General features: G+C 46.8%; 1 protein-coding gene and 1 long non-coding RNA gene across 8 annotated transcripts; one reads left to right on the top strand and one right to left on the bottom strand.

The window, feature by feature from the left end:
• Positions 1–359: 359 nt before the first annotated feature.
• Positions 360–21933, bottom strand: LOC119521242 (sialic acid-binding Ig-like lectin 14). Of its 5 annotated transcripts, XM_037819317.1 has the most exons (10): positions 21500–21927; positions 21212–21270; positions 20764–21141; positions 20282–20560; positions 20064–20111; positions 18702–18959; positions 18466–18601; positions 18238–18333; positions 10839–10934; positions 360–1894 (listed from the first exon to the last, which is right to left on the bottom strand). In XM_037819317.1, the coding sequence occupies exons 1-10, from the start codon at positions 21628–21630 to the stop codon at positions 1810–1812; spliced, it is 1566 nt and encodes a 521-aa protein (XP_037675245.1). In that variant the 5' UTR covers positions 21631–21927; the 3' UTR covers positions 360–1809. The 5 variants fall into 5 exon arrangements, with proteins under 5 accessions (XP_037675245.1, XP_037675249.1, XP_037675247.1 ...); XM_037819321.1 differs by lacking the exon at positions 20282–20560 and having other exon boundaries at positions 21500–21933; XM_037819319.1 differs by lacking the exon at positions 10839–10934 and having other exon boundaries at positions 21500–21925.
• On the top strand, positions 11190–21265 carry LOC119521251. 3 transcript variants are annotated; one of them, XR_005214320.1, is made up of 6 exons: positions 11190–11299; positions 12820–12921; positions 18249–18401; positions 20018–20133; positions 20253–20346; positions 20832–21265. It is a non-coding gene; the product is annotated as an uncharacterized LOC119521251 (long non-coding RNA). The 3 variants fall into 3 exon arrangements; XR_005214322.1 differs by lacking the exon at positions 20018–20133; XR_005214321.1 differs by having other exon boundaries at positions 20008–20346.
• Positions 21934–22226: the final 293 nt, after the last annotated feature.

The raw sequence follows: 22226 nt of genomic DNA, 5'->3' as shown, positions 1-22226 counted from the left end.
CTAGCCAAGGGGCCTGGCTGTGGGTAAGGGGTGGGGGTGGTGAGGTGGGGAATCTCCCATTGGGCCCTGGGTCACTGAGCAAGCAGAAGTGAAAGTCCACCATCACCTCCTCTTACCCAGCTCCTCACCCCCGGAGTTGGTGGTGGGTGGGCGCAGAGGAGGTGGGGGTTCGTTCCCAGAGGGGCTGGTCTTGCCAGATAAAATGCGGGATGCCGTTAGAGTTGACTTTCAGGCAAACCATATAATTTTAAGGGTAAGTATATCCCAAGTATTTCATGGGATATACTTATGCTAAACATTTATTTGTTGTTTATCTGGAATTCAAATTTAACTCTTTGCACCTTGCACTTTTGTTGACTAACTCTGGCAACCCTAGGCTGGTCTCAATCCCACCCCTTTGCCCTTCCCGATGCCGTCCCCCCATCCACTGGCCCCGAGAAGTATCTCTTCCAAACTGCATTTCCTCTTCTGTCAACACTTTCTTGCAACTCAGCACTGTTGTGAAATGAACTCCTCCACCCAAAGGCAATGCAGTTTTGGAAAAGATCCTCAGAAACAGAGCTGCACAGAAGTGCCCCTAAATGCCCCCGATGCTGGGACAGACATTCACCCTGGGGCCCCGGGGAAACCGTCGGCCATTATTCCTGGAGGAGGGAAGTCAGGGAAGGTCTCCTGGAGGAGGAGGCGCTAATCTGTCTCTGCCCCAGCCCTGTCCCTGCTCTTGCACTCACTTTCCTCCTCCTTCAGATCCCTGGGCCCCACGGCCCAAAAACCGGCCTACACTGGGGGCAGCCAGGTCCCAGCCCCCAGGGAGCCCCCTACCAAGGCACAGCACATGCTTCGCTGAGCAGAGCTGTCACAGGACACCTCCCCCGGGAAGGAGGCAGGGGCAGGGCTGAGGACTGAGGGACAGCAGCTCAGGCCCCAGCCCCACACTGCCTTTGAGCATTTTCATCCCTCGAGGGGACTCTCTGGGGGGCAGTGCCTCAGTCTCTCTGTGGATGCTGCCCTGCCAGCCTATGACCCCTGATGTGGGCTTGGGAACTTCTGGCCCCAGCAGGTGGGCATCCAGGGGTGGCCTGTGGAGAGATCTGGCGGCCTCGCAGCCCCCACCTGACAGTGCGAGCCGCCCTGGGGGTCCCAACTGAACCTCAGGTCCGAGCCCAGGGGCGTGGGGGTGAGGCCAGGCGAGGAGGGCTCAGGGGCAGGCCTCTCGAGGTCCACAGCCAGAGTGGAGCCGAGGTGGGCTGGACAGGGAGTGGAGGAAGGGGAGTTCCCGAGGGTCCTGCAGGGCCCCTCCTCCCCTCCCCCCACAGCCCTGAGGCTTCTCGCTGCTTCTCCCGGCGGGACAGGCCTTATTTAAATACTGTGCACCCTGCTTGCTCAGGCCTCCTTCCCCGCTTCATTCCCCAATCCCTTGTCAAGGTCACCAAAGACCTCCAATTGCTAAAACCAGTATTGGGTTTCTGTTCTCACTTTACTTGTGTGCCTCCCCCTCGGCGGGTGCCAGGCTCAATCACCCATTCCCTCCTGCGGTGCCTCCCAGCCCGTCTCGGGGCTGCCACATCGCACCGGTCAGGGCGCCGTCCACATCCTCTCCGAGAAGGCAGCCGCGGCTCTGACTTGCGGAGACACGTGCGCCCTTGCCTTCTTCCTACCTTCCCGGGCACTTCCTCGCCCCCTTTCAGGGCTCCTCCTCCTGTCCCTGGCCCCTCCGTGGCGGAAAGCCTCAGTTCCGACTCTCCCTGGATGTCCCACGTCCTCCATGGCTTTAAAAACACCTGCTCCCAAGGTCGACTCCCTGATTTTTTATGCACTGTGCTGTCGTCGGGGAGTGATTTGGAGGCTGGGGCAGGGGTACCCGGGACCTCCCCGTATATGTCTTTGTGGCCTCCTGTGAATCCATAATTATTTCAAAATAAAAAGGGAAGAAACAAACAGAAATAAATGATCACAGAAAAATAAAAAAACAATAAAGCAGGCTGATGACTCATAAAATTACATTTTGACCCTGACAATTTCCCCTCATCTACTCAGGAATGAATATATAATGAGCATCTCGCATTTAGCGTTCTCCATGCAGAACGCTCTGTCTCTCACCCCAAACCTCCTCTTCCAACAGCCGCCTCTCCACATCACGGGGCACCCACGTCTACACACATCCTAGAAAGACTCTGATTTCTTCCTTACCCCGAACCCATACCCAGCCCATCCATGAGTTCAACTTTTTAAATATTTTAAGAACCTGTGATTAAAAGTGGGAAATTGTAGGTTATATACATGTTACCAGAATAAAAATTTTAAAAAATGTTTAAACTGTACAACACGAGCAGGGAACCCTAATGTAAACTATGGATTACAGTTAATGGTATAATTATAATAATATTGGCTCGTTGATTGTAACAAAGTTACCACATGAAGGCAAGGTGTTAATAATAGGGAAAATTGTGTGTGTGATGGGGGTATATGGGAACTCTACTTTCTGTACAATTTTTCTGTAAACCTACAACTTTTTTAATTAAAAATTAAAGAAAAAATCTATCTACTTCTCTGCATCCTACTGCCATTCCCTGACCGGAATGTCCGAGCCTTTCCACTATTGACGCTTTAGGCCAGATAACCCTTTACTGGGAGATGGGCGTGACCTGTGCACCGTAGGGTGTTTAGTCGATGTCCTGACGCAGCCCTTCCAGACCCCACAATCAACAGTGTCTCTGGACAGATGACCCCGGGCAGTGAAATCTCCCCCGACTGGGAACCACCGCCATGGGCCAAGCCTCCGTCACTCCTCTGCCTGACGGCACGATCGCTGATTACTTTGCTGCTTGGACTTTTGCTCTCCCCACTGTGTTTCCTCTCCACATAGCAGCCAGAATCATTTTTAAACCATAAGTCAGACCAAGTCACTCTCTTACGTAAACATTTCAATGGAGTCCAAATCACCTGCCGTAGACTATGAGGCTTTTGATTTGGTTTGTTAAAGCTGATGGAATGCAATATACCAGAAATGGACTGGCTTTTTTTTTTTTTTTTCCATTTTTATTGAGATTGTTCAGATACCATACAATTATCCAAAGATCCAAAGTGTACAATCACTTGCCCCTGGGTACCCTCATAACAGCTGTGCGTCCATCACACTTAATTTTTGTTCAATTTTTAGAAACTTTTCATTACTCCAGACAAGAAATAAAGCGAAAGATGAAAAAAGAAAAAAAGAAAAGGAAACTCTAATCCTCCCCTATCCCTAACCAACCCCCCTCAAATGTTGACTCGTAGTACTGATATAGTACATTTGTTACTGTTTATGAAAAAATGTTGAAATACTACTAACTGTAGTATATAGTTTGTAATAGGTATATAGTTCTTCCCTATATGCCCCTCTATTATTAACTTCTAATTGTATTGTCATACATTTGTTCTGGTTCATGGAAGCGATTTCTAGTATTTGTACAGTTGATCATGGACATTGCCCACCATAGGATTCAGTTTTATACATTTCCATCTTTTGACCTCCAGCTTTCCTTCTGGTAACATATATGACTCTGAGCTTCCCCTTTCCACCTCATTCACTCACCATTCGGCGCTGTTAGTTATTCTCACATCTTGCTACCAACACCTCTGTTCATTTCCAAACATTTAAGTTCATCCTAGTTGAACATTCTGCTCATACTAAGCGACCACTCCCCATTCTTAAGCCTCGTCCTATATCTTGGTACCTTATATTTCATGTCTATGAGTTTACATATTATAATTAGCTCCTATCAGTGAGACCCTGCAATAATTGTCCTTATGTGTCTGGTTTATTTCACTCAGTATATTGCCCTTGAGGTTTTGTCATCAACCCATTTTTTTTTAATATTGTTTTGTTCACTCACCATACATTCCATCCCAAGTAAATAATCGATGGTTCTCTGCATGGTCATACATTTATGTGTTCACCACCTTCACCACTATCTATATAAGAGCATCTACATTTCTTCCACAAGGCAGGAGGGAGAGTCAAAGAAGGTAGAGAGGCAAAAGAAAGAGGAAAAAAAGAAAAATAAATGACAGCTAGGAAGCAGCAAAAGGAAAAATAACCTTAAATCAAAGTAGAATAAAGAATCAGACAATACCACCAATGTCAAGTGTCTAACATGCCTCCCCTATCCCCCCCTCTTACCTGCATTTACCTTGGTAAATGTTACATTAAAGGAAGCATAATACAATGATTCTATTAGTTACAGTCTCTAGTTTATGCTGATTGCATCCCTCCCCCAATGCCTCCCCATTTTTAACACCTTGCAAGGTTGACATTTGCTTGTTCTCCCTCGTAAAAGAACATATTTGTACATTTTATCACAATTGTTGAATACTCTAGATTTCACCAAGTTACACAGTCCCAATCTTTATCTTTCCTCCTTTCTTGTGGTGTCTCACATGCTCCCCACCTTCCTCTCTCAACCGTATTCATAGTTACCTTTGTTCAGTGTACTTACATCGTTGTGCTACCATCTCCCAAAATTGTGTTCCAAACCATGCACTCCTGTCTTCTATCACCCTGTAGTGCTCCCTTTAGTATTTCCTGTAGGGCAGGTGTCTTGTTCACAAAGTCTCTCATTGACTGTTTGTCAGAAAATATTTTGAGCTCTCCCTCATATTTGAAGGACAGCTTTGCTGGATACAGGATTCTTGGTTGGTGGTTTTTCTCTTTCAGTATCTTAAATATATCACACCACTTCCCTCTTGCCTCCATGGTTTCTGCTGAGAGATCCACACATAGTCTTATTAAGCTTCCTTTGTATGTAATGGATCACTTTTCTCTTGCTGCTTTCAGGATTCTCTCTTTGTCTTTGACATTTGATAAGCTGATTATTTAGTGTCTTGGCGTAGGCCTATTCATATCTCTTCTGTTTGGAGTACACTGCACTTCTTGAATCTGTAATTTTATGTCTTTCATAAGAGATGGGAAATTTTCATTAATTATTTCCTCTATTATTGCTTCTGCCCCCTTTCCCTTCTCTTCTCCTTCTGGGACACCAATGATACGTACATTATTGTACTTTGTTTCATCCTTGAGTTCCCGGAGACGTTGCTCATATTTTTTCATTCTTTTCTGTGGTCACAGCTAGGGGCGGGCAGCCACGGAACCCTCTGCGCTCAGCGTTGCTTGAGGGGTACCGGCGGCGGCTCTTCCCGGAGGCGAAGGTGAGGCGGGGGACTTGGCCGAGTCCCCGGCGGAGGCGTGCAAGGTGTGGAGGGCGGCGAGAGAGGGACGCGAGACACTCTCTTTTCAAGGTAGTAGAACAAAAGGCCTTTATTCAGGGGTGAGCACAAGTTATATAGGGTGGCATAGAGGGCGGGGTTGGTGTTAGGGGTGTGGGGTCCTTACATGGCAATGCTGAGGGGATAAAGGCTAGGATTGGTTCTGAGCGGGCGCGGAGGTCGTTTGAAAAGGGCGGGAGTTGCTCTGGCAACAGTGTATGCGCACTGGCAGTGGCGGGAGTTGCTCTGGCAACGGGGAGTGTGCGGGCAAGATAAAGGGGGCGGTTTTCTCTGGCAAGCTTCCTCTAACGGTTGTATTTTGGGTGAGGGAGATGGGGCCTGTAGCCGGCTCCACTTTCTCAGGCCCGGGGGGCTGTGGAGGGTAATACTGCCCATGCCCACTACCCTCCCCAGGGGCTGGCCAGGTTCCCTGGCCCCGGCCCGCCAACTTGGAACTCAGCACCAGCAACCCGCACTTTTCTCCATCTGCTCCTTTGCGTGTAGGCTTTCAGGCATTTTGTTCTCCAGTTCCTGAGTGTTTTCTTCTGCCTCTTGAGATCTGCTGTTGTATGTTTCCATTGTGTCTTTCATCTCTTGTGTTGTGCCTTTCATTTCCATAGATTCTACTGTTGTTTTTTGAACTTCTGATTTCTGCCATATATATGCCCAGTGTTTCCTTTACAGCCTCTATCTCTTTTGCAATATCTTCTCTAAACTTTTTGATTTGATTTAGCATTAGTTGTTTAAATTCCTGTATCGCAGTTGAAGTGTACGTTTGTTCCTTTGACTGGGCCATAACTTTGTTTTTCTTAGTGTAGGTTGTAATTTTCTGTTGTCTAGGCATGGTTTCCTTGGTTATCCAAATCAGGTTTTCCCAGACCAGAACAGGCTCAGGTCCCAGAGGGAAGAAATATTCAGTATCTGGTTTCCCTGCGGGTGTGTCTTAGAAAATTGCTCCACCCTTTGATGCCTCGGGTCACTGTGCTTTTCTGCCCAGCAGGTGATGCCTGTTAGCCTATAATTCTTGACTGGTGTGAGGAGGTGTGGCCGTGTTCCCCCAGGCTCTGGGGTCTGGTTCTGAATGGAAAGGGCCCCACCCCTTTTCTCCTAGAGAAGACAGAGCCCCCAGGTGGAGGTCATTAGCATTTCAATGGTCTCAATCTCTGCTTGTGCTGTCTCCACCCTTCCCAGAGTCACAGCCCTGGAAACTGAAAATGACTGGGGCTTTCTCCACTGAGCCAAAAAAGAAACAGATAGTCCCCTTCAGACCCAGTCCAAGGCGACCCTCCAGCTCTCCCAGGTCAGTCGTCACCCAAAGCCTCTGTCTGTTTTTTGGGGATGCGTACCTGTAGTGAGCAGTTCACACTCGCTGCTTAAAACCCCAGTTGGAGCTCAGCTGAGCTATATTCGCTTGCTGGGAGAGAGCTTCTCTCTGGCACCACGAGGCTTTGCAGCTCAGGCTCTGGGGGAGGGGGTCTCACAACTTGGATCCGCAGGTTTTACTTACAGATTTTATGCTGTGTTCTCGGGCATTCCTCCCAATTCAGGTTGGTGTATGATGAGTGGATGGTCTCGTTTGTCCCCCCGCAGTTATTCTGGATTATTTACTACTTGTTTCTGTTTTTTTGTAGTTGTTCCAGGGGGACTACTTGGCTTCCACTCCTCTCTATGCTGCCATCTTGCCCCTGTCTCCTCTGGACTGGCTTTTAACAATGGGGATTTATTAGCTTATAAGTTTATAATTCTCAGGACCTGAGAATGTCCAAATTAAGGCACCAACAGGACGACACTTCCCCTGAACACCAGTTACGGGCGAGCTTGGGCTCCTTTGTCACATGGGAAGGCGTACGGTCACGTCTGCTGGTCCTTCTGTCCCAGATTTTGTTGCTTCCAGCTTCTGGCTTCAGGGGCTTCCTCTCAGCTTCTCTGGGTGCTTCACTGAACTTCACCTCTTATCCTCTTATAAAGGAGTCCAGTAAGAGGATTAAGACCTTCTTGAACTGGCTGGGTCACATCTCAATTGAAGTAACCTGATCAAAAGTTCCCATCCTCAATAGGTCTGCACTCACAGGAATGGATTAAAAGAACGTGGCCTTTTCTGGGGTACAAACAACTTCAAACTACCACAGCTTCCCATGATTAAACCCCATTGACCTCGCCAAACCCACTTTGTACCAGCGTTCCTCCAACTTACTGCATCCACTTCGCCATCTCCGCTCTGCTTCGGAAGCTCCAACCTTGTCCGCCGCCTAACGGATGTGCTGCTCGCCGGTCTCTCTCCCAGAAAGGCACTTTGATTGGCTCCTTTTCACTGCTTTCTGCTCCACGGCCACCTCCTCAGAAATGCCTTTCTGGGAGAGAAATGCCCCACAAATGAAATTGCCCCCTTCCCTAACCCCCACACTTCTCTGTGGTTTCTCCAACCCCCTCAGAACTTTCTACCCTTCTTTGGGGTGACCAGAGCACCCCCTACCTGCTTTGAGGACCAACTCCTCTGAGCCGTCCTGCCCTACGTCAGACAGGAGTCTAGAGGCCACCTAAGGCCCTGAGGATCTTTTGTCTGTCAGGCTCACATCTGTCTCCTCTGCCTGAGAATTTTCAGATTACCCCGAGCTTGCTCCTTCAAACACCGACTCTCCAAGCCTCCAGTCTCCTTCATCCTCTCAGCAGGCGTTGGGCACCAGCTCTGCCTATCCCTGAGTTTCACACAGAGGAACCTCGAAGGGATGGGATGAGGTCCCATCTAGAGAGATGCACTGGGAACCAAGGGGAGAAAAACAGGGAGCTCTGAGAGGACGTGAGGCGGTAGATGGGGTGAGGAGGGTGTGGGGGAGGGAGGGGTAGGTGGGTAGGTAGGAAGTTCAGGATTCTTCCCCAGGAGGGCTGCAGGGCATGGACCTGTGGTTTGGAATCAGAGAGGAGGGATGGGGGTGGGGGGTGCATGGGGAAGGGTCCCAGTGGTGAGTGAAGAATCCAGGCATAGCTGTAGCCGAGGCCTGGAGGGTGCTTAGGAGCCTTTGTTGAGGGAGGAGATATCTTGGACACCCCTGACCAGCATCTTTGTGTCCAAAGATTTTTTTTGGGCTCAGGATACCTATTACCTGGCCCAGGCCCCGCTCACCACTGTCCACCTTGCAGGTCCGCATGCTGCTCCTAGAGGGAGCTCTGTCCCACCAGCTCAGCCTGATCCCGCCGAGCCTCAGCTTCTGGTGCTGCAGAAATGCATCCCTGCAGGGAATTTATCTTAGACTCTGGACGCATTTGCAAACTGCTCTTCTGGAGAGGCTGCATTCATTTTCATTGACCTACAAATTGTAATTGTGCTCCTCACTGCAGCTCAGTAGAACTCAGTCTCCACCAGGCGGAGCTTATTAAGGCAAAAACTGACCAGGGCACCACAGCCTACTTCCCTCACTGCAATTTAAAACACTCCAGGATCTTCCTGCTCTCTAAAGCATCTTTATCAAATGATTTCCACCTGAACATGTGACGTCCACATAAGAAAATGGCCTCCTGTGGGTTGTCCAGGTCTCTTCTTTGTTTCGCCTACGTTGGGGACATGCAACGCTGCAGAGTTTCTTAGCGGGGCCTTGGCTCGCTCTGCAAGGAGGGCTGCACTCAGCAGGAGGCATTCCTTCCCTAAGGTTTGGGCTTTCTGCTGGAAGGTCCTACACCAGCATTGTGCAGCACTGCTTGTCCGAGGCGGGGCTCCCCCAGCTTCCTGGATATTCCCATTTGAGGTCAAGGCCATGAAAGTCATTTGTGCAAGAACCCTATGGCCAAGTTGACAGAGGTCTGATGGTTGTTGGCTGTGCCTAGCGTATCTGTGAACACCTGAGTACCAAAGGTCCAGCCCCCAGTGGCCAGCAGGGTCTGCACCTTGGGATCCACCTTCTTCAAGTCACTGAAGTTCTTGGAGAGAGGGCAGTCATTCCACTCCATGGAGCTGAGGTGGTGTAAATGACATGGGTGCACAGGTTGGGTCCACACCCTCAGGCAAGAAGTGAGTCACACGCTTTCTGTACTGGGCCAAGTTGATGAAGTAGCAGACCAGGTTTGCAGCAGAGCTCCACTAGGTCATCTGCAGAAATAACAAGCCTGCCCAAGCCACAGGGTCATAGCAGGTGCTGGCTCAGCTGCAGACTGCAGTGCTGATGAAAACAGTTCTTTAGTTCCTCCCCTCCTTTTATCGTCTCTATTTTTTTCATGTGCTGTTTTTTCACTTTTCTCTGCTATAATCTTCATTAGTTCCTTTTGCTTGTTTTCAGTTTAGTTTGCTCTTCTTTATCTAATTCTTTAAGGAGTAAGGTTGGGTTATTGATTTGAGATCCTTCTTTTTTAATGTAGCTTTTATGGCCACGTATTACCCTCTGAGGCACTGCTTTTGCTGAATCCTGTAACTTTTGGTATGTTGTCATTTTGTTTTCATTAGTCTCGAAGTATTTTCTAATTTCTCTTGTGGTTTCTCCTTTTACCCATTGGTTGTTTTAGAGTGTGTGGTTTAATCCACACACATAATGGTGAATATTCCAGTTTTCCTTCTGTTATTTATTTCTAGTTCCATTCCATAGTGGCTGGAGAAAATACTTTGCATGATTTCAATCTTTTAAGATGTATTGAGACTTGCTTTGTGGCCTAGCATATGGTCTCTCCTGGAGAACGTTTCGTATGCATTTGAGAGGAAAGCGTGTTCTGCTCTTGCTGAGTGGAATGTTCTAAACGTCTCTGTTAGGTCTAGTTGGTTGATAGTGTCATTCGAGTCCTCCGTTTCCTTGTTGATCTTCTGTGTACTGATAGTGGAGTATTGAAGTCTCCAACTATTATTGTGGAACTGTCAACTTCTCTCTTTGATTTTGTCAATTTTTGGGACTCTGTTATTAGGTGTGTATATGTTCACAATTGTTATATCTTATTAATGAATTGACCCTTTTATCAATATATAATATCCTTCTTTGTGTCTTGTAAAAATTTTTGTCTGAAAGTCTATTTTGTCCGATATTATTATGATATTGCTGGCTGATTGCTGAACAAAACCTTAGAACATAAATTGTTCCACAATCTGATCCAATTAAATTTGGGTCCCTTTGCAAGTGTAATTTTTGAGACCAGGGTCTGAGGTTTGTTTTGACACCAGGAGAGTTCTTATGATTCTCTCTGGTAAACCAGCTAGACTATTGCTTAGCTCATTGCTCTCATGAAGCTACTAACCACCTTTAAAGAACCTTCAAAACTTCCACTGTTTTTGAGAGCACCTTTAAGCTTGAATTTCCCCACACTCGTTTCAAATAACGCCAGTTCCTTTGGGGAGAGCTTTGTAGATCGTTGGTCTTAAAACCTGTCTTTCCTCCCAGGACAAAATCTCTGAGCTACATATCTAGAGCTGGATGAGGGGACAGCAGCCCACTCCTCTCTCAGTGACATCCTTGCTTTATGAGCAGGGTGTGGGGTAAATGGTAGCTGGTGTTCTTTGCTTGCCTTTCCTTGCATGAAGACAAGGGTGGCCAGTGTCCCTGCATTCTCAGCACATCATGGGGGATTCAGAGCCTCTGCCCTGAGTGGGAATGGGTGGACTCCAACTTCTCATCTGCACCTACCTTGCATTTAGCCTTTGCAACACATCGCTGGTAGGAGGATGAAAAATACTGTCGGCCAACTCCTCTTGGGAAGATTCAGTAGCACTTGAATTGGTGCTGTGAGAAGAGAGAGCCTTGAGTTCTTGGTTCCACCCACCTGGAGTGGAGTTGCCATCAGCTGGCAGGGGGAGGTGTTTGTGCAGATTGTGGTACAAATGCCACAAGCTCTCACTGTTCTTACCAAGTTTCAGTTCTTGAATAAATGTTTTTTTTTTTTCATTTGCTATGTGCTCTTAAGACAGTTTCCATAGATTTTAATGGTGCTTTTTTAAAAAAATAATTTTCACTAGTTATGCTTATGTTTCACTGGGGAGTGGGGTCTGTGGAACTCTTCATGCTGCCACTCCAGAAGTAGAGACAGTAGCATTATTCGTAGTAGCCCAAACTGGAAATGACCTGAGTGTCCATTGGCTGGTGAAAAGGTAAGTGTGGTGTACATCTATACACAGGAATACTCTTGGGAATAAAATGTAATACCTACCGACATATGCTCCATCATGGTTGAACCTCAAAAACCTAACGCTAAATGAAAGATGTCAGACACAGTAGACTTTATATTGTATGTTTCCATATATAATAGATGTCAAAAAAATCTACAGAGACTGAAATCAGATCATGATTTCTTGGGGCTGGTGATGGGAGTAGATATTGACTGCAAATGGGCATAAGGGTTCTTTTGGGGATAATCAAAATCCTAAAATTGTTTTATAGTAATGGTTGCACAACTCTATAGATTTGCTAAAACCATTGAACTGTACACTTACAGTGGGTGAATAGTATGTTATATAAATCATACCTTAGTCAAACAGTTTGAGAATGTGTAATGGGTGCTCCTGCTTATTGGCATGAGAGAGTAACATGGTACAGAATAATCTTTTTTCTTTAAACAACTACAATAGTGGACAAAATATAGGAAACCTCTATTTTTATACATGGGAAAAAGGTAAGGCACAACTCTGATCCCCAAGAGAAGTAAAACAAGTGAAGTGAAACTTACAATCACACAAGTTTTGCATTCAAGTGAAACTAAATTATCCCTAGAATAAAGACAACCTATACCTACCATGGGAGAGGCTAAAAATTAAAAAGACTAAAAATTAATGATCAACCCAACATACAAATAACTTAACTGTTTTCAAGAAAAAAGACCAATGCTCTTTAAAGGAATACAAAACCAAGCAGTGAGCAACATGAAACTCACAAAGTCCAGCATTCAGTGAAAAAATTATTGGACATACAAAGAAGGAGGAACATATAATACATAACTAGAGAAAAATCATTTAATTTAATCAGGTCCAGAAGTGACAGAGGAGATGGAATTAGCAGACAAAAACATTTAAAGAGTTATTACAAATATGTTTGATATTCTCAAGGATATAAAGGAAAACATAAACATAATAAGAGAAAATATATAAGAATAAAAAACTAAGAAAATGTAACTTCTAGAAAATAAAAAACAATATCTGAAATAAAAATTTCACTGAATGGGACTCACAGCAGATTCAACATTGTAGTAAAAAGAACAATGAACTTCAAGACATAAGCAAGAAGAGAGAGGAAGGAAAGAAAAAATATATTTAAATAAACATTGGCTTCAATTTTACAAATTTGACCAGAGCTATAAATCCACATATCCAGGATACTCAACAAATTCCAAACAGGATAAACCCTTACAAACAAACAGATGTTCATACACAAATTTCACACCAACACACATAATAATCAAAAAATTGAAATCCAGTGATAAAGAGAAAATATTAAAACCAGCAAGAGGAAAAAATACAAAACAGGAAGAAAGAAAGATAAAAATTACAGCAGAATTCTTATAAGAAACTATGCAAGTCAAAAAAATTTAAAGTACTGGAAGGGGAAAATGTCAACCTAAATTCCATATCCAATGAAAATATGTTTCCAAAGTTAATGCAAATTAATTTTTTTCCAGACAAACAACAGCTGAAAGGATTCAACACCAGCACACTTGCATTTCAAGAAATACATAAGATCTTCAGGCAAAAGGAAAATAGTGCTATGGAGAAACTCAGATGTATGTAAAAGAATTAAGAGTGATTGAAATGGTTTATATATGGATAAAATAAGAGGTTTATATTTATAATTTGAAGATGTCTTTAAAAACAGTTGTTTAAAATAAAAATAATATTATGGGGGCTCATAACAATACATTATGGAGTTGAATTATAAGCTTATCAAACACAAAAGCAAAATGTTACATGCAGTATAATTCAAAATAGTAATAAATATCTATCTCCCCCTTTGTCCTCCTAACCATTCATTTAGTACCACAAGAAAGAGTTCTGGAGAGTGGAGTTGAAAGGTAGAGACAATTTATTTCTAGGTAGGGGGCAAGGCCAAGTCATCCGGTACCTCCTTGCTCCAAAGAGCTGTGCACGTGTAAGAGAGAGTCCAAGGGGGCAGAGCAAAATGGTGGCATCGATAGGTGTGGAATTTACTTAGTCCTCTAGAGCAACTAGTAAATAACCAGGAACAACTAGTAAATAACCTGGAACAACTGTTGGGAGACATCCGTGAATGGACACACATTGTACACCAGCCTGGAATGAGTGGAGTGGCTGAGATTGTAGTTCAGAATTGTAAGTAAAGCTCTGAAAACCCAGAGCTGAAGCCCCTCCCCACTCAGACAGGGCAGGCTGAGCTGAAACACTGTTGTGTTAAAAAAAAGAAACAGGTTACAGGGAAAGTAACCCAACCAAGCTCCAACCACTGTTTTAATTAACACATTTGGACTACTGAATACAAGCTACAAACACAGAGCAGGAAGGGAAGCAGGTTCCTTCCAGCAGGGAGGAGGCAGGGCTGATGGGAAAAAAATACATAAATAAATAAAAACAGAGTCCTTTCAGAATATTGGAAGATGGCTGTATCCCAAGAAAACTGAGGGAACAGGGACTGGTTCTGAAAAGGGGCTTTTGCTCTTTTCCCATTTTTTTCTCTCATTCTAAGCAGCCCATTAGAGAAAGCCTCAGGCATCCTCAATTCCCTGCTGACCCACACTAGGATGGAGTTAACAGAGCCTTTCTCTATTTCTTCAAATGGAGAAGATAACTCCCTTGGGGGTGTATCTTTCCTAAGAAAAGAGGGGTGGGACCACCTCAAGTAGAGGCCCTCTTTCAGAGAATTCAGACTCCAGGGCCTGGGGGAAAACAAACAAACCAGAAACAACTTAAGCTTGGCCTCTGACACTATCCACCCCTCAGCAGGTCAGGGTACACTGTGAATTAAAGGGACTACACCTCTTTATGCTGGTGGGGAGCTGCAGGCTGACAAGTGCCACCTACTGGGTTGGATAGGAAAAGCACAGAGTCTAGAGGCCTCACAGGAAAGTCTGTCAATCTTCTAGGACCCACCCTCAGGGAAACCTAATACTGAATACACAGCCTCCCCCTGAGATCTGAGTCACTCTATCTGGGAAAATCTGATTGGGTCATTCAAGGAAACCAGACGCTTAGGGAAAAAAATCACACTAGGAAAAATGAAGATATGGCCCAGCCAAAGGAACAAACTTACACTTCAACTGAGATACAGGAATTGAAACTAATTATTAATCAAACAAATCTCCTAAATCAATTCAAAAATCAATTCAAAAATCAACTCAGTGAGTTGAGAGAAGGTATGGCAAAAGAGATGAAGGGTATAAAGAAGACATTGGGAGAACACAAGGAAGAAATTGAAAGTTTGAAAAATCAGTTGGCAGAACTCATGGGAATGAAAAGCACAGCCCAAAAGACGAAGGACACAATGGTGACATATAGTAGCAGATTTCAAGAGGCAGAAGAAAAGATTCATGAACTGGAAAACAGGGCATCTGAAACCCTACACACAAAAGAACAGACAGAGAAAAGAATGTAAAGATATGAGCAACATCTCAGGGAACTGAGTGACAACATGAAGTACAAGACTGTATGTGTCATGGGTGTCCCAGAAGAGGAAGAGAAGGGAAATGGGGCAGAGGCAATAATGGTGGAAATAGTCACTGAAAATTTCCCATCCCTTATGAAAGACATAAAATTACAGCTCCAAGAAGCACAGCGAACTCCAAACAGAATAGATCCAAATAGACTTATGCCAAGACACTTAATAATCAGATTATCAAATGTCAAAGACAAAGAGAGAATTCTGGAAGAAGCAAGAGAAAAGCAATCCATCACATACCAGGAAAGATCAATAAGACTATGTGCAGATTTCTCAGTAGAAACCATGGAGGCAAGAAGGAAGTGGGATGATATATTTAAGATACTGAAAGAGAAAAACCAACAACCAAGAACTTTATATCCAGCAAAACTGTCCTTTAAATATGAGGGAGAGTTTAAAATACTCTCTGATAAACAGAAAATGAGACAGTTTGTGAACAAGATACCTGTTCTACAAGAAATACTAAAGGGAGCACTACAGATAGATAAGAAAAGACAGGAGAGAGGTTTGGAGCACAATGTTGGGAGATGGTAACACAGCAGTGTAAGTACACTGAAAAAATTTGACTGTAAGTATAGTTGAAAGAGAAAGGTTAGAGACATGTAGGACACCAGAAGGAAAGATAGAAGATAAAGACTGGGACTGTGTGGCTTAGTGAAACCTAGAGTGGTCAATGATTGTGATAAAATGTACAAATATGCTTTTGCATGAGGGAGAACAAACGAGTGTCAACTTTGCAAGGTGTAAAAGGGGGTGGTATTGGGGGAAAAAGCACAATCAGTGTGGATTAAAGTCCATAGTTAACAGTAACATTGCAATATGCTGTCTTTAATGGTAACAAGGGAAATACCCAAGGCTAAATGCCCATAGGAGGACATAAGGGAGAGGTATGGGATTCTTGGCATTAGTGTGTGGTCTGACCTTTTTATGGTATTTTGTTTTATTTTAACCTTTTCTTTTGTGGCTTTTTAGTGGCCTTTTTTTCTTTTCTTTTGTCTTTTTTACTTTTTTTCCCCTCTTCCTCTTTATTTGTGGCTGTATTTTATCTTATTTTTACTTTTCCTTTTATTCTTTTTATTATTCTTTTATTTCAATTCTTTCTCTGAGTAATGAATATATGTAACTGCTAATTGTGGTGACAAATGCACAACTATATGATGATACTGTAAACAATTGATTGTACACTGTGGATGATTGTATGGTATTTGAATATATCCTCATAAAATTGCGGGGAAAAAAATAAATAGAGGGACACAAGTGCTGGAGAGAACTTGGAGAGATGTATATATTCACTGTTGGTGGGGAAGTAGAATGGTGTAGCCTATCTGGAGGACAGTGTTGTGGTTCCACAAGAAGCTGGGTATGCGGGTGTCACAAGGTTCTGCAACCCCACTATGGTATATACGCTTGGAAGATCTGAGAGCAGGGACACGAACGGACATTTGCACATTGGTGCTTATGGTGGCAGTATTCATGATTTGCAATGGATAAGAGGTCATCTAGGGGTACATTGACTGATGAACGGAAGGGTGCGTTGTGGTGTATGCATACAATAGAATATATTGAGCGGCTACAAGAAGGAGTGAAGCTGTGCGACACACAACTAGGTGAATGGATCTTAATTACAGTGTTTTGAGTGAAGCACACCAGAAATGAGAGGACAAACATTATAATGCCTCACTAATATGGACTAACGACAATGTGTAAACTCTGAGAACTGACTCTTAGGGCACAGCTTATCAGGAGAAGCTTACTGTAATGGTCGCTAGATTGTAAGCTCTTACAGCAGTCACATTTATTCCTGAGTTGTAATGGTTATCTCTAAATCCTGAGATGCTGAGCTCCTTGTGTATAACCTCATTGATCTCTGGAACTTTGGGTATCTGTGTGACATTTGAGACTTGGAGCTAGAACTTGGCAGTTATGAATGTCAGTATTACCCCATACAGCAACTGTTGAGAGCTGAAAAAGAGTTCAGACTTCAATTAGAGATATGAACGAATCAGATATGGTTAGAACTAAGGCAAATCAGGCCCAGGGGTAAAGGACGATACTGACTGGGTTTTAAAACTACAACTCTTATGCAAGACCAAGGGAGGACATGTTTATTTGGTGCAGGATCTATATTTTCTGTAGCACACTAGATAATTTAACCTGTGTGATCAGTTTGTTTGAATACCATAGGTGCATGGAGCTGTGAAAGAGAAGTGGACTTGATGAGTTTGTACAGGCTGGGGTGAAATCCCAAAACATCCCAGAGTGATATAGGCAGAGAGCAAAAGCATATTTGCAGGATCCCCTGAGGAACTGGGGAGAATTGTGGAAATGTTGGACGTCCCCTCCCAGGTTATTGCTGATTTTACTGCAGACATCGAGGACTGCCAATTTCGTGGGCCGAGCCCTCCATCTGGGGGCCCTCCCATGTGAGGCTAGTTGCTACAAGGGAGAGGCTAAGCTCACTTATAATTGTGTGTAGGAGATCCCCCCCCAGAGGGCCTCTTTGTTGCTCAGATGTGGTCCCCTCTCTCTCTAAGCCCACTTGTTGGTTGAACTCACTATCCTCCCCCTACATGGGACATGACACCCAAGGGTGTAAATCCCCCTGGCAATGCAGGAAACGACTCCTGGGGACAAGCCTGGACCCAGCACTGTGTGACTGAAGGGATCTTCTTGACCAAAAGGGGGAAGAGAGATGAAACAAAATAAGGTTCCAGTGGCTGAGAGATTTCAAATGGAGTTGAGAGATCACTCTAGAGGGTATTCTCACGCACTGTATAGATAACACCTTTTAGTCTTTAATGTGTTGGAATGGCTAGAGGGAAATACATGAAGCTGTCAAACCACAACCCAGTGATCTTGATTCTTGAAGATGATTATATAACTTTGTAGCCAGCACAGTGTGACTGTGTGATTGTGAAAACCTTGTGGTTCACACTCCCTTTATCCAGTGTATGGACAGAAGAATAGGGTGGGATGGAGGGGATGGAAAGATTTAGGTGTTCTTTTTTTGCTTGTATTTTTATCATGGAGTAAGGAAAAGGTTCAAAAATTGATTCTGGTGATGAACACACTAATGTATGATGTTGCTGTGTATGATCGATTGTACACTGTGGAAGACTTAGGGTGGGTGAGTATATTTCAATAAAACTGTATGTAAAAAAATAAATCAAAAATGGGGGGAGGAGGAATACGGGGTGTTTTGGAAACTTTTAAATTTAATTTTAATTTTATTTTTTTGGAGTAATGAAAATGTTCCAAGATTGTGGTGATGAAAGCACAACTATATGACGGTAGTGTGAACAGTTGATTGCACACTTTGAATGATTGCATGTTATGTGACTATATTTCAGTAAAATTGCATTTAAGAAAAAGAGAGAGAGTCCAAGGAGACAGGGGTTTGACGGACCCTCACCCATTTTGCAGGGCTCGGGAGCCCAGGTGACACTGCTGTGAGGAAGAGGAGGGTTCAGCCAGATTTGCCATCCCGTCCCCTTGAGAAATTCTGAACCTGTGTGGGAAACACAGTTGTGAAATTAGAGACCAGTCCTATGCCGGGTTTGCTCAGGAGAGAACAAGGTACGTGAAGCGACCAGCAATTGGGGGGCTCAAGAACAAAGATGCCTTGAGAAGAGTTTCTGACCTGGTGTAGTAGATCCAGGTGAAGACATAGGTGAGAAGGAAGCCAGTCCCCATGAGAGCTCCCCTGAGCAAGGTGAGGAGTAGAGGCCAGGAGCCCTCCTGCCCCCCTGAGTCTTGGCGGCAGGGACAGGAGCTACCTGGGGGAGGGGAAGGTAGGGGGGAGTGAGTTTTCCAAGCCCACACCTCAGCCCTGCTCATAGCCCCACCTGAGAACGCAGGTGTCCTGCCCGTACTCACCCTGCACAACTAGGCTCAGGGAGATGTGGTGGGAGCCCAGCGGGTGCTGAGCGTGGCAGGTGAATTCTCCTTCGTCCTCTGGAACCACCTGGGGCAGCTCCAGGACTCCCGGATCCAAGGTCTGGGAGGGGCTGAAGGTGGAGCCTCCCCGGGACCAGCTCAGCCTGGGAGGGGGGTTGCCGTGTGCACCACACACCAGGCGCAGCATCTGGCCCCCGGGGACTCGCAGTGAGGTGGCATTGCCCAGGATCTCCTGGACTAGGGAGACAGAGAGAGCCAGAGGGGCAGGGCTGAGAGGCCCTTCTCTCCACACTCAAGAATGGAAAACAGTACGTCTGAGGCAGGAAATGGAAGCAAGAGTGAGTATGGGTGAGGCTCCAAGGGGAGAGTCAACTCAAGATCCTGGGACAGGACAAGCTTCCTGGGGGAAGGGAGCCTGAGAGGGGGGTGGAAATAGGAGTCAGAGTTAGTCATATGTGGGAGAGGGTGTCCCAGGATGGACCTTGATGTGCAAGCACATGGAGTGACCCTGACATGTGTAGTTCTGACCATTTGTATGGAAAGACATGGAGGTGTGAAGACAGGTGATGTTCTTGGGCTTTCTCCTAAGGGCTATGGGAGGAACAGGGTCAGAGCTGGGTTTTAGAAAGTTCCGACTGGAGGGGCCGAGACTGGAGGCTGAAGTGATGGTCCAGATGAGAGAGGTCAGGAAGCCTGAGTTGGGGCTGGGGCCCACGGGGACAGAGGAAGGGAATGGTTTGAGACATCTTCAGGAAGTCAAGTTTGCAAAACTCACTGACTCATGGGGAGTGTGGGGTGAGACAGAGATGTCTAAAGTGGCTTCCAGGATGTTGACTCAGGTGTCTGCAGAGGGGAGGGGCCCACCGGGAGGGGCCCACCCCAGTGGGAGCTGAGTGCCCTCAGGGCCGTGTGGACAGGACGGGATGTGTGAGGGTCTTTAGTGCACAGGAAGGATTGGAGCCACCAGGGTGGATGAGCTTACAGCAGGGGTCCTGCAGAGAGAGAAGGGGGGTCCAGTTCGGAGCTGTGGGAACTCATGAATGGAAGCTTCTCGTGGGGGTTGAGATGGCTCAGAGAGGGAGCAGGGGAAGCAGGAAAGAGAGTGTCATGGCAAAGTGAGGGAGACAGGTCAGGAAGCAACCAGAGGTGGATCGCCAACTAGGAATGAACAGTGGTCCTGCAGAAAGCCCTGCCAGGGGAGGGCAGCAGAAGCGAGGCAGGAGGGAGGGTGGAGTGTGATGGGGCTTCACTATGTCTAACTTTCACAACACTCCCCTTGTGTCAGCTCTGAGCAGAGGCCCCACTCCCTTCCCAGCCCCAAGAGGCGAGATCCTCTCTCACCTGTGCTGTTTCCCCGGAAGAGGCTGAGGGTCAGGTTCTGTGGAGCATCTGGAAGAGAAAGAAGTGATGGGTAATAATGAGGAAGATGGTGGGGTCTGAGTGTTCTCTTCATCTTGACCCAGCCATGCCTCCAGGGCAGACCCCACATTCCCAAGCCTTGTCCCCAACCAAGCACTGCACTGCCTGCAGGGACCCGGGTGTCCTGGCCCAGCACTCACAGGAGACACTGAGCTGGACGGTCCTCTCCACGGTCACCCTCGCTCCAGGGAAGGTCACCTGGCAGGTGAGGCTGGTGCCGTGGTCCTGGGGCCGTGGGGTGAGGGTGGGCACCGAGGAGAGGCGGGTGCTGGGGCCCAGGGAGGGGAGGGCGGCTGACGTCCAGGAGAAGGTGGGGGGCGTCCCCCGCTCACAGGCCCAGGGCACAGCGCAGGTCAGGCTGCTGGGGCGGCCGGACTCCAGGGTCCCCGGGATCTGGATGTCGGGTGTCTGGTTCAGGGCTGGTGGGGGGCGGGGAGATGCAGGAGCAGGAGGGAGGGGTGCCTGGGTGAGCCCGAGAGAAGCCGCAGGCTTTGATCCTGCTCCTCCCCCAGCCCAGCCTCGCTTTACCCCCAGCCCCCTCCCCAGGGCGAGGAGCAGGGGTCCCAGGCTGTCAGGGGCCCATGACCTTCCCCTGGGGCCTCTCCTGGGGCCTGGTCCTCACCTGTCACGTGCACAGAGAGCTTGGGATATATGTAATTCCATTTCATATGTCCTCTCTCCACCCGAAAGAAGTATGTCCCGTCATCCCCCCTCCGAGCGTCTCTGATGTCCAGGGAGCAGTTGTTCTGGGGGTCTCCGAGGAGGTGGAATCGGCCCTGGGTCTCCCCCTGCACGCTTCGATCTGGGTGGTTAGTGGCCACTGGAGCACCATAGAATACATCAGCCCCGTCCCGGAACCAGTAGCCGAGAGCTGGGTGGAAGTCGGTCCAGCCTTCCCTGGGGTAGGAGAACTGGCAGGGGATGAAGACGCACAGGCCCTCCTGCACCGTCACCTGCCCCTGCACTTCCAGCCCGTATCCCGGATGCTGAGCCAGGGACCCTGTGGGGAGACAAGGTCAGCCGCAGCTCCAGCCCCAGCCCCACCCGCCCCTCTCCCCGCGGACCCTCACCTGCCCACAGCAGAGGCGGCAGCAGCAGCATCTCAGGAGGGTCCCGGGGCTGCTTCTGCCTGAGAAGAGAAGAGGAAAGCAAGTGAGAGGGAGGGAGGCAGGGACCCACCGGAAGCTGGTGCAGAGCACGAGACCAGGGCGTTCACAGAAGAGGAACTTCAGCCCACAGGCAGTCGGAGCTCGTCCCCTCCACTCAGAGGGGATGGAAACCCCAGAATCAGAGACCCCAGAGACCTGCCCAAAGAGGACAGCAGAGAGGACAGGTCCCCACGTCCTGCCTCCCCTCACCTGTGTTCCTGGTCACCAGTCCTGGTGCACAGCAGCTCCAGGACATCTGAGACGTGGGAGGGGGGAGTGCTCCATGGTCCTCCCAGTTTGAGGAGCTCTTCTCTCCACCGTTTCCACACCAAGAATCCCATCTACTTCTGGTCTGGTCCCAAGAGTCACAGACCCATCTAGGGCTGTGTGGTGGACAGTCCTGCCAGGGGTAGGATTCTTTAGGGTCTGCGAGTGTCTGGGGCATAGCAAATGAAAAGAGTTAGGGAGGGAGGGATCTGTCCATCCATCCATCCATCCGTCTGTCAATCCATCATCCATCCATCCAGGTATCCATCCATGGATACATACATACATGCAGACATTTATTCATCCATCCATCCATCCATTCATTCACTGAACAGGTAGTGAGCATCCACTAGTTCGTGGGTCTGGAGACAAGAAGAGATATGACCTGGACAAGGCCTTGCAATGCTTCCCTTCCAGCTACATCACATCCTCACCCAACACACAGGGCTGACTGGATTTAAGCTGCAGTCGCTGGTGAGTGTCCCATGTCTTATCAAAACACACTGGACATTTTAAGAAATACAAGTATGGGATTTATGTTTGTTTCTATTATGCTGATACACAAACTTTCAATGACACCTCCAAAATAATCCCATGTAGCAATTTCTCATGCAAATCACAAGGAGAACACTGATATTCTACAGACTAGTACAAAAGAAACTTCTCGTGC

This window comes from Choloepus didactylus, chromosome 27 (genome assembly GCF_015220235.1).
Source record: "Choloepus didactylus isolate mChoDid1 chromosome 27, mChoDid1.pri, whole genome shotgun sequence".
Classification (NCBI taxonomy): domain Eukaryota; kingdom Metazoa; phylum Chordata; class Mammalia; order Pilosa; family Megalonychidae; genus Choloepus; species Choloepus didactylus.
This window is presented reverse-complemented; position numbering and strand designations above follow the sequence as displayed.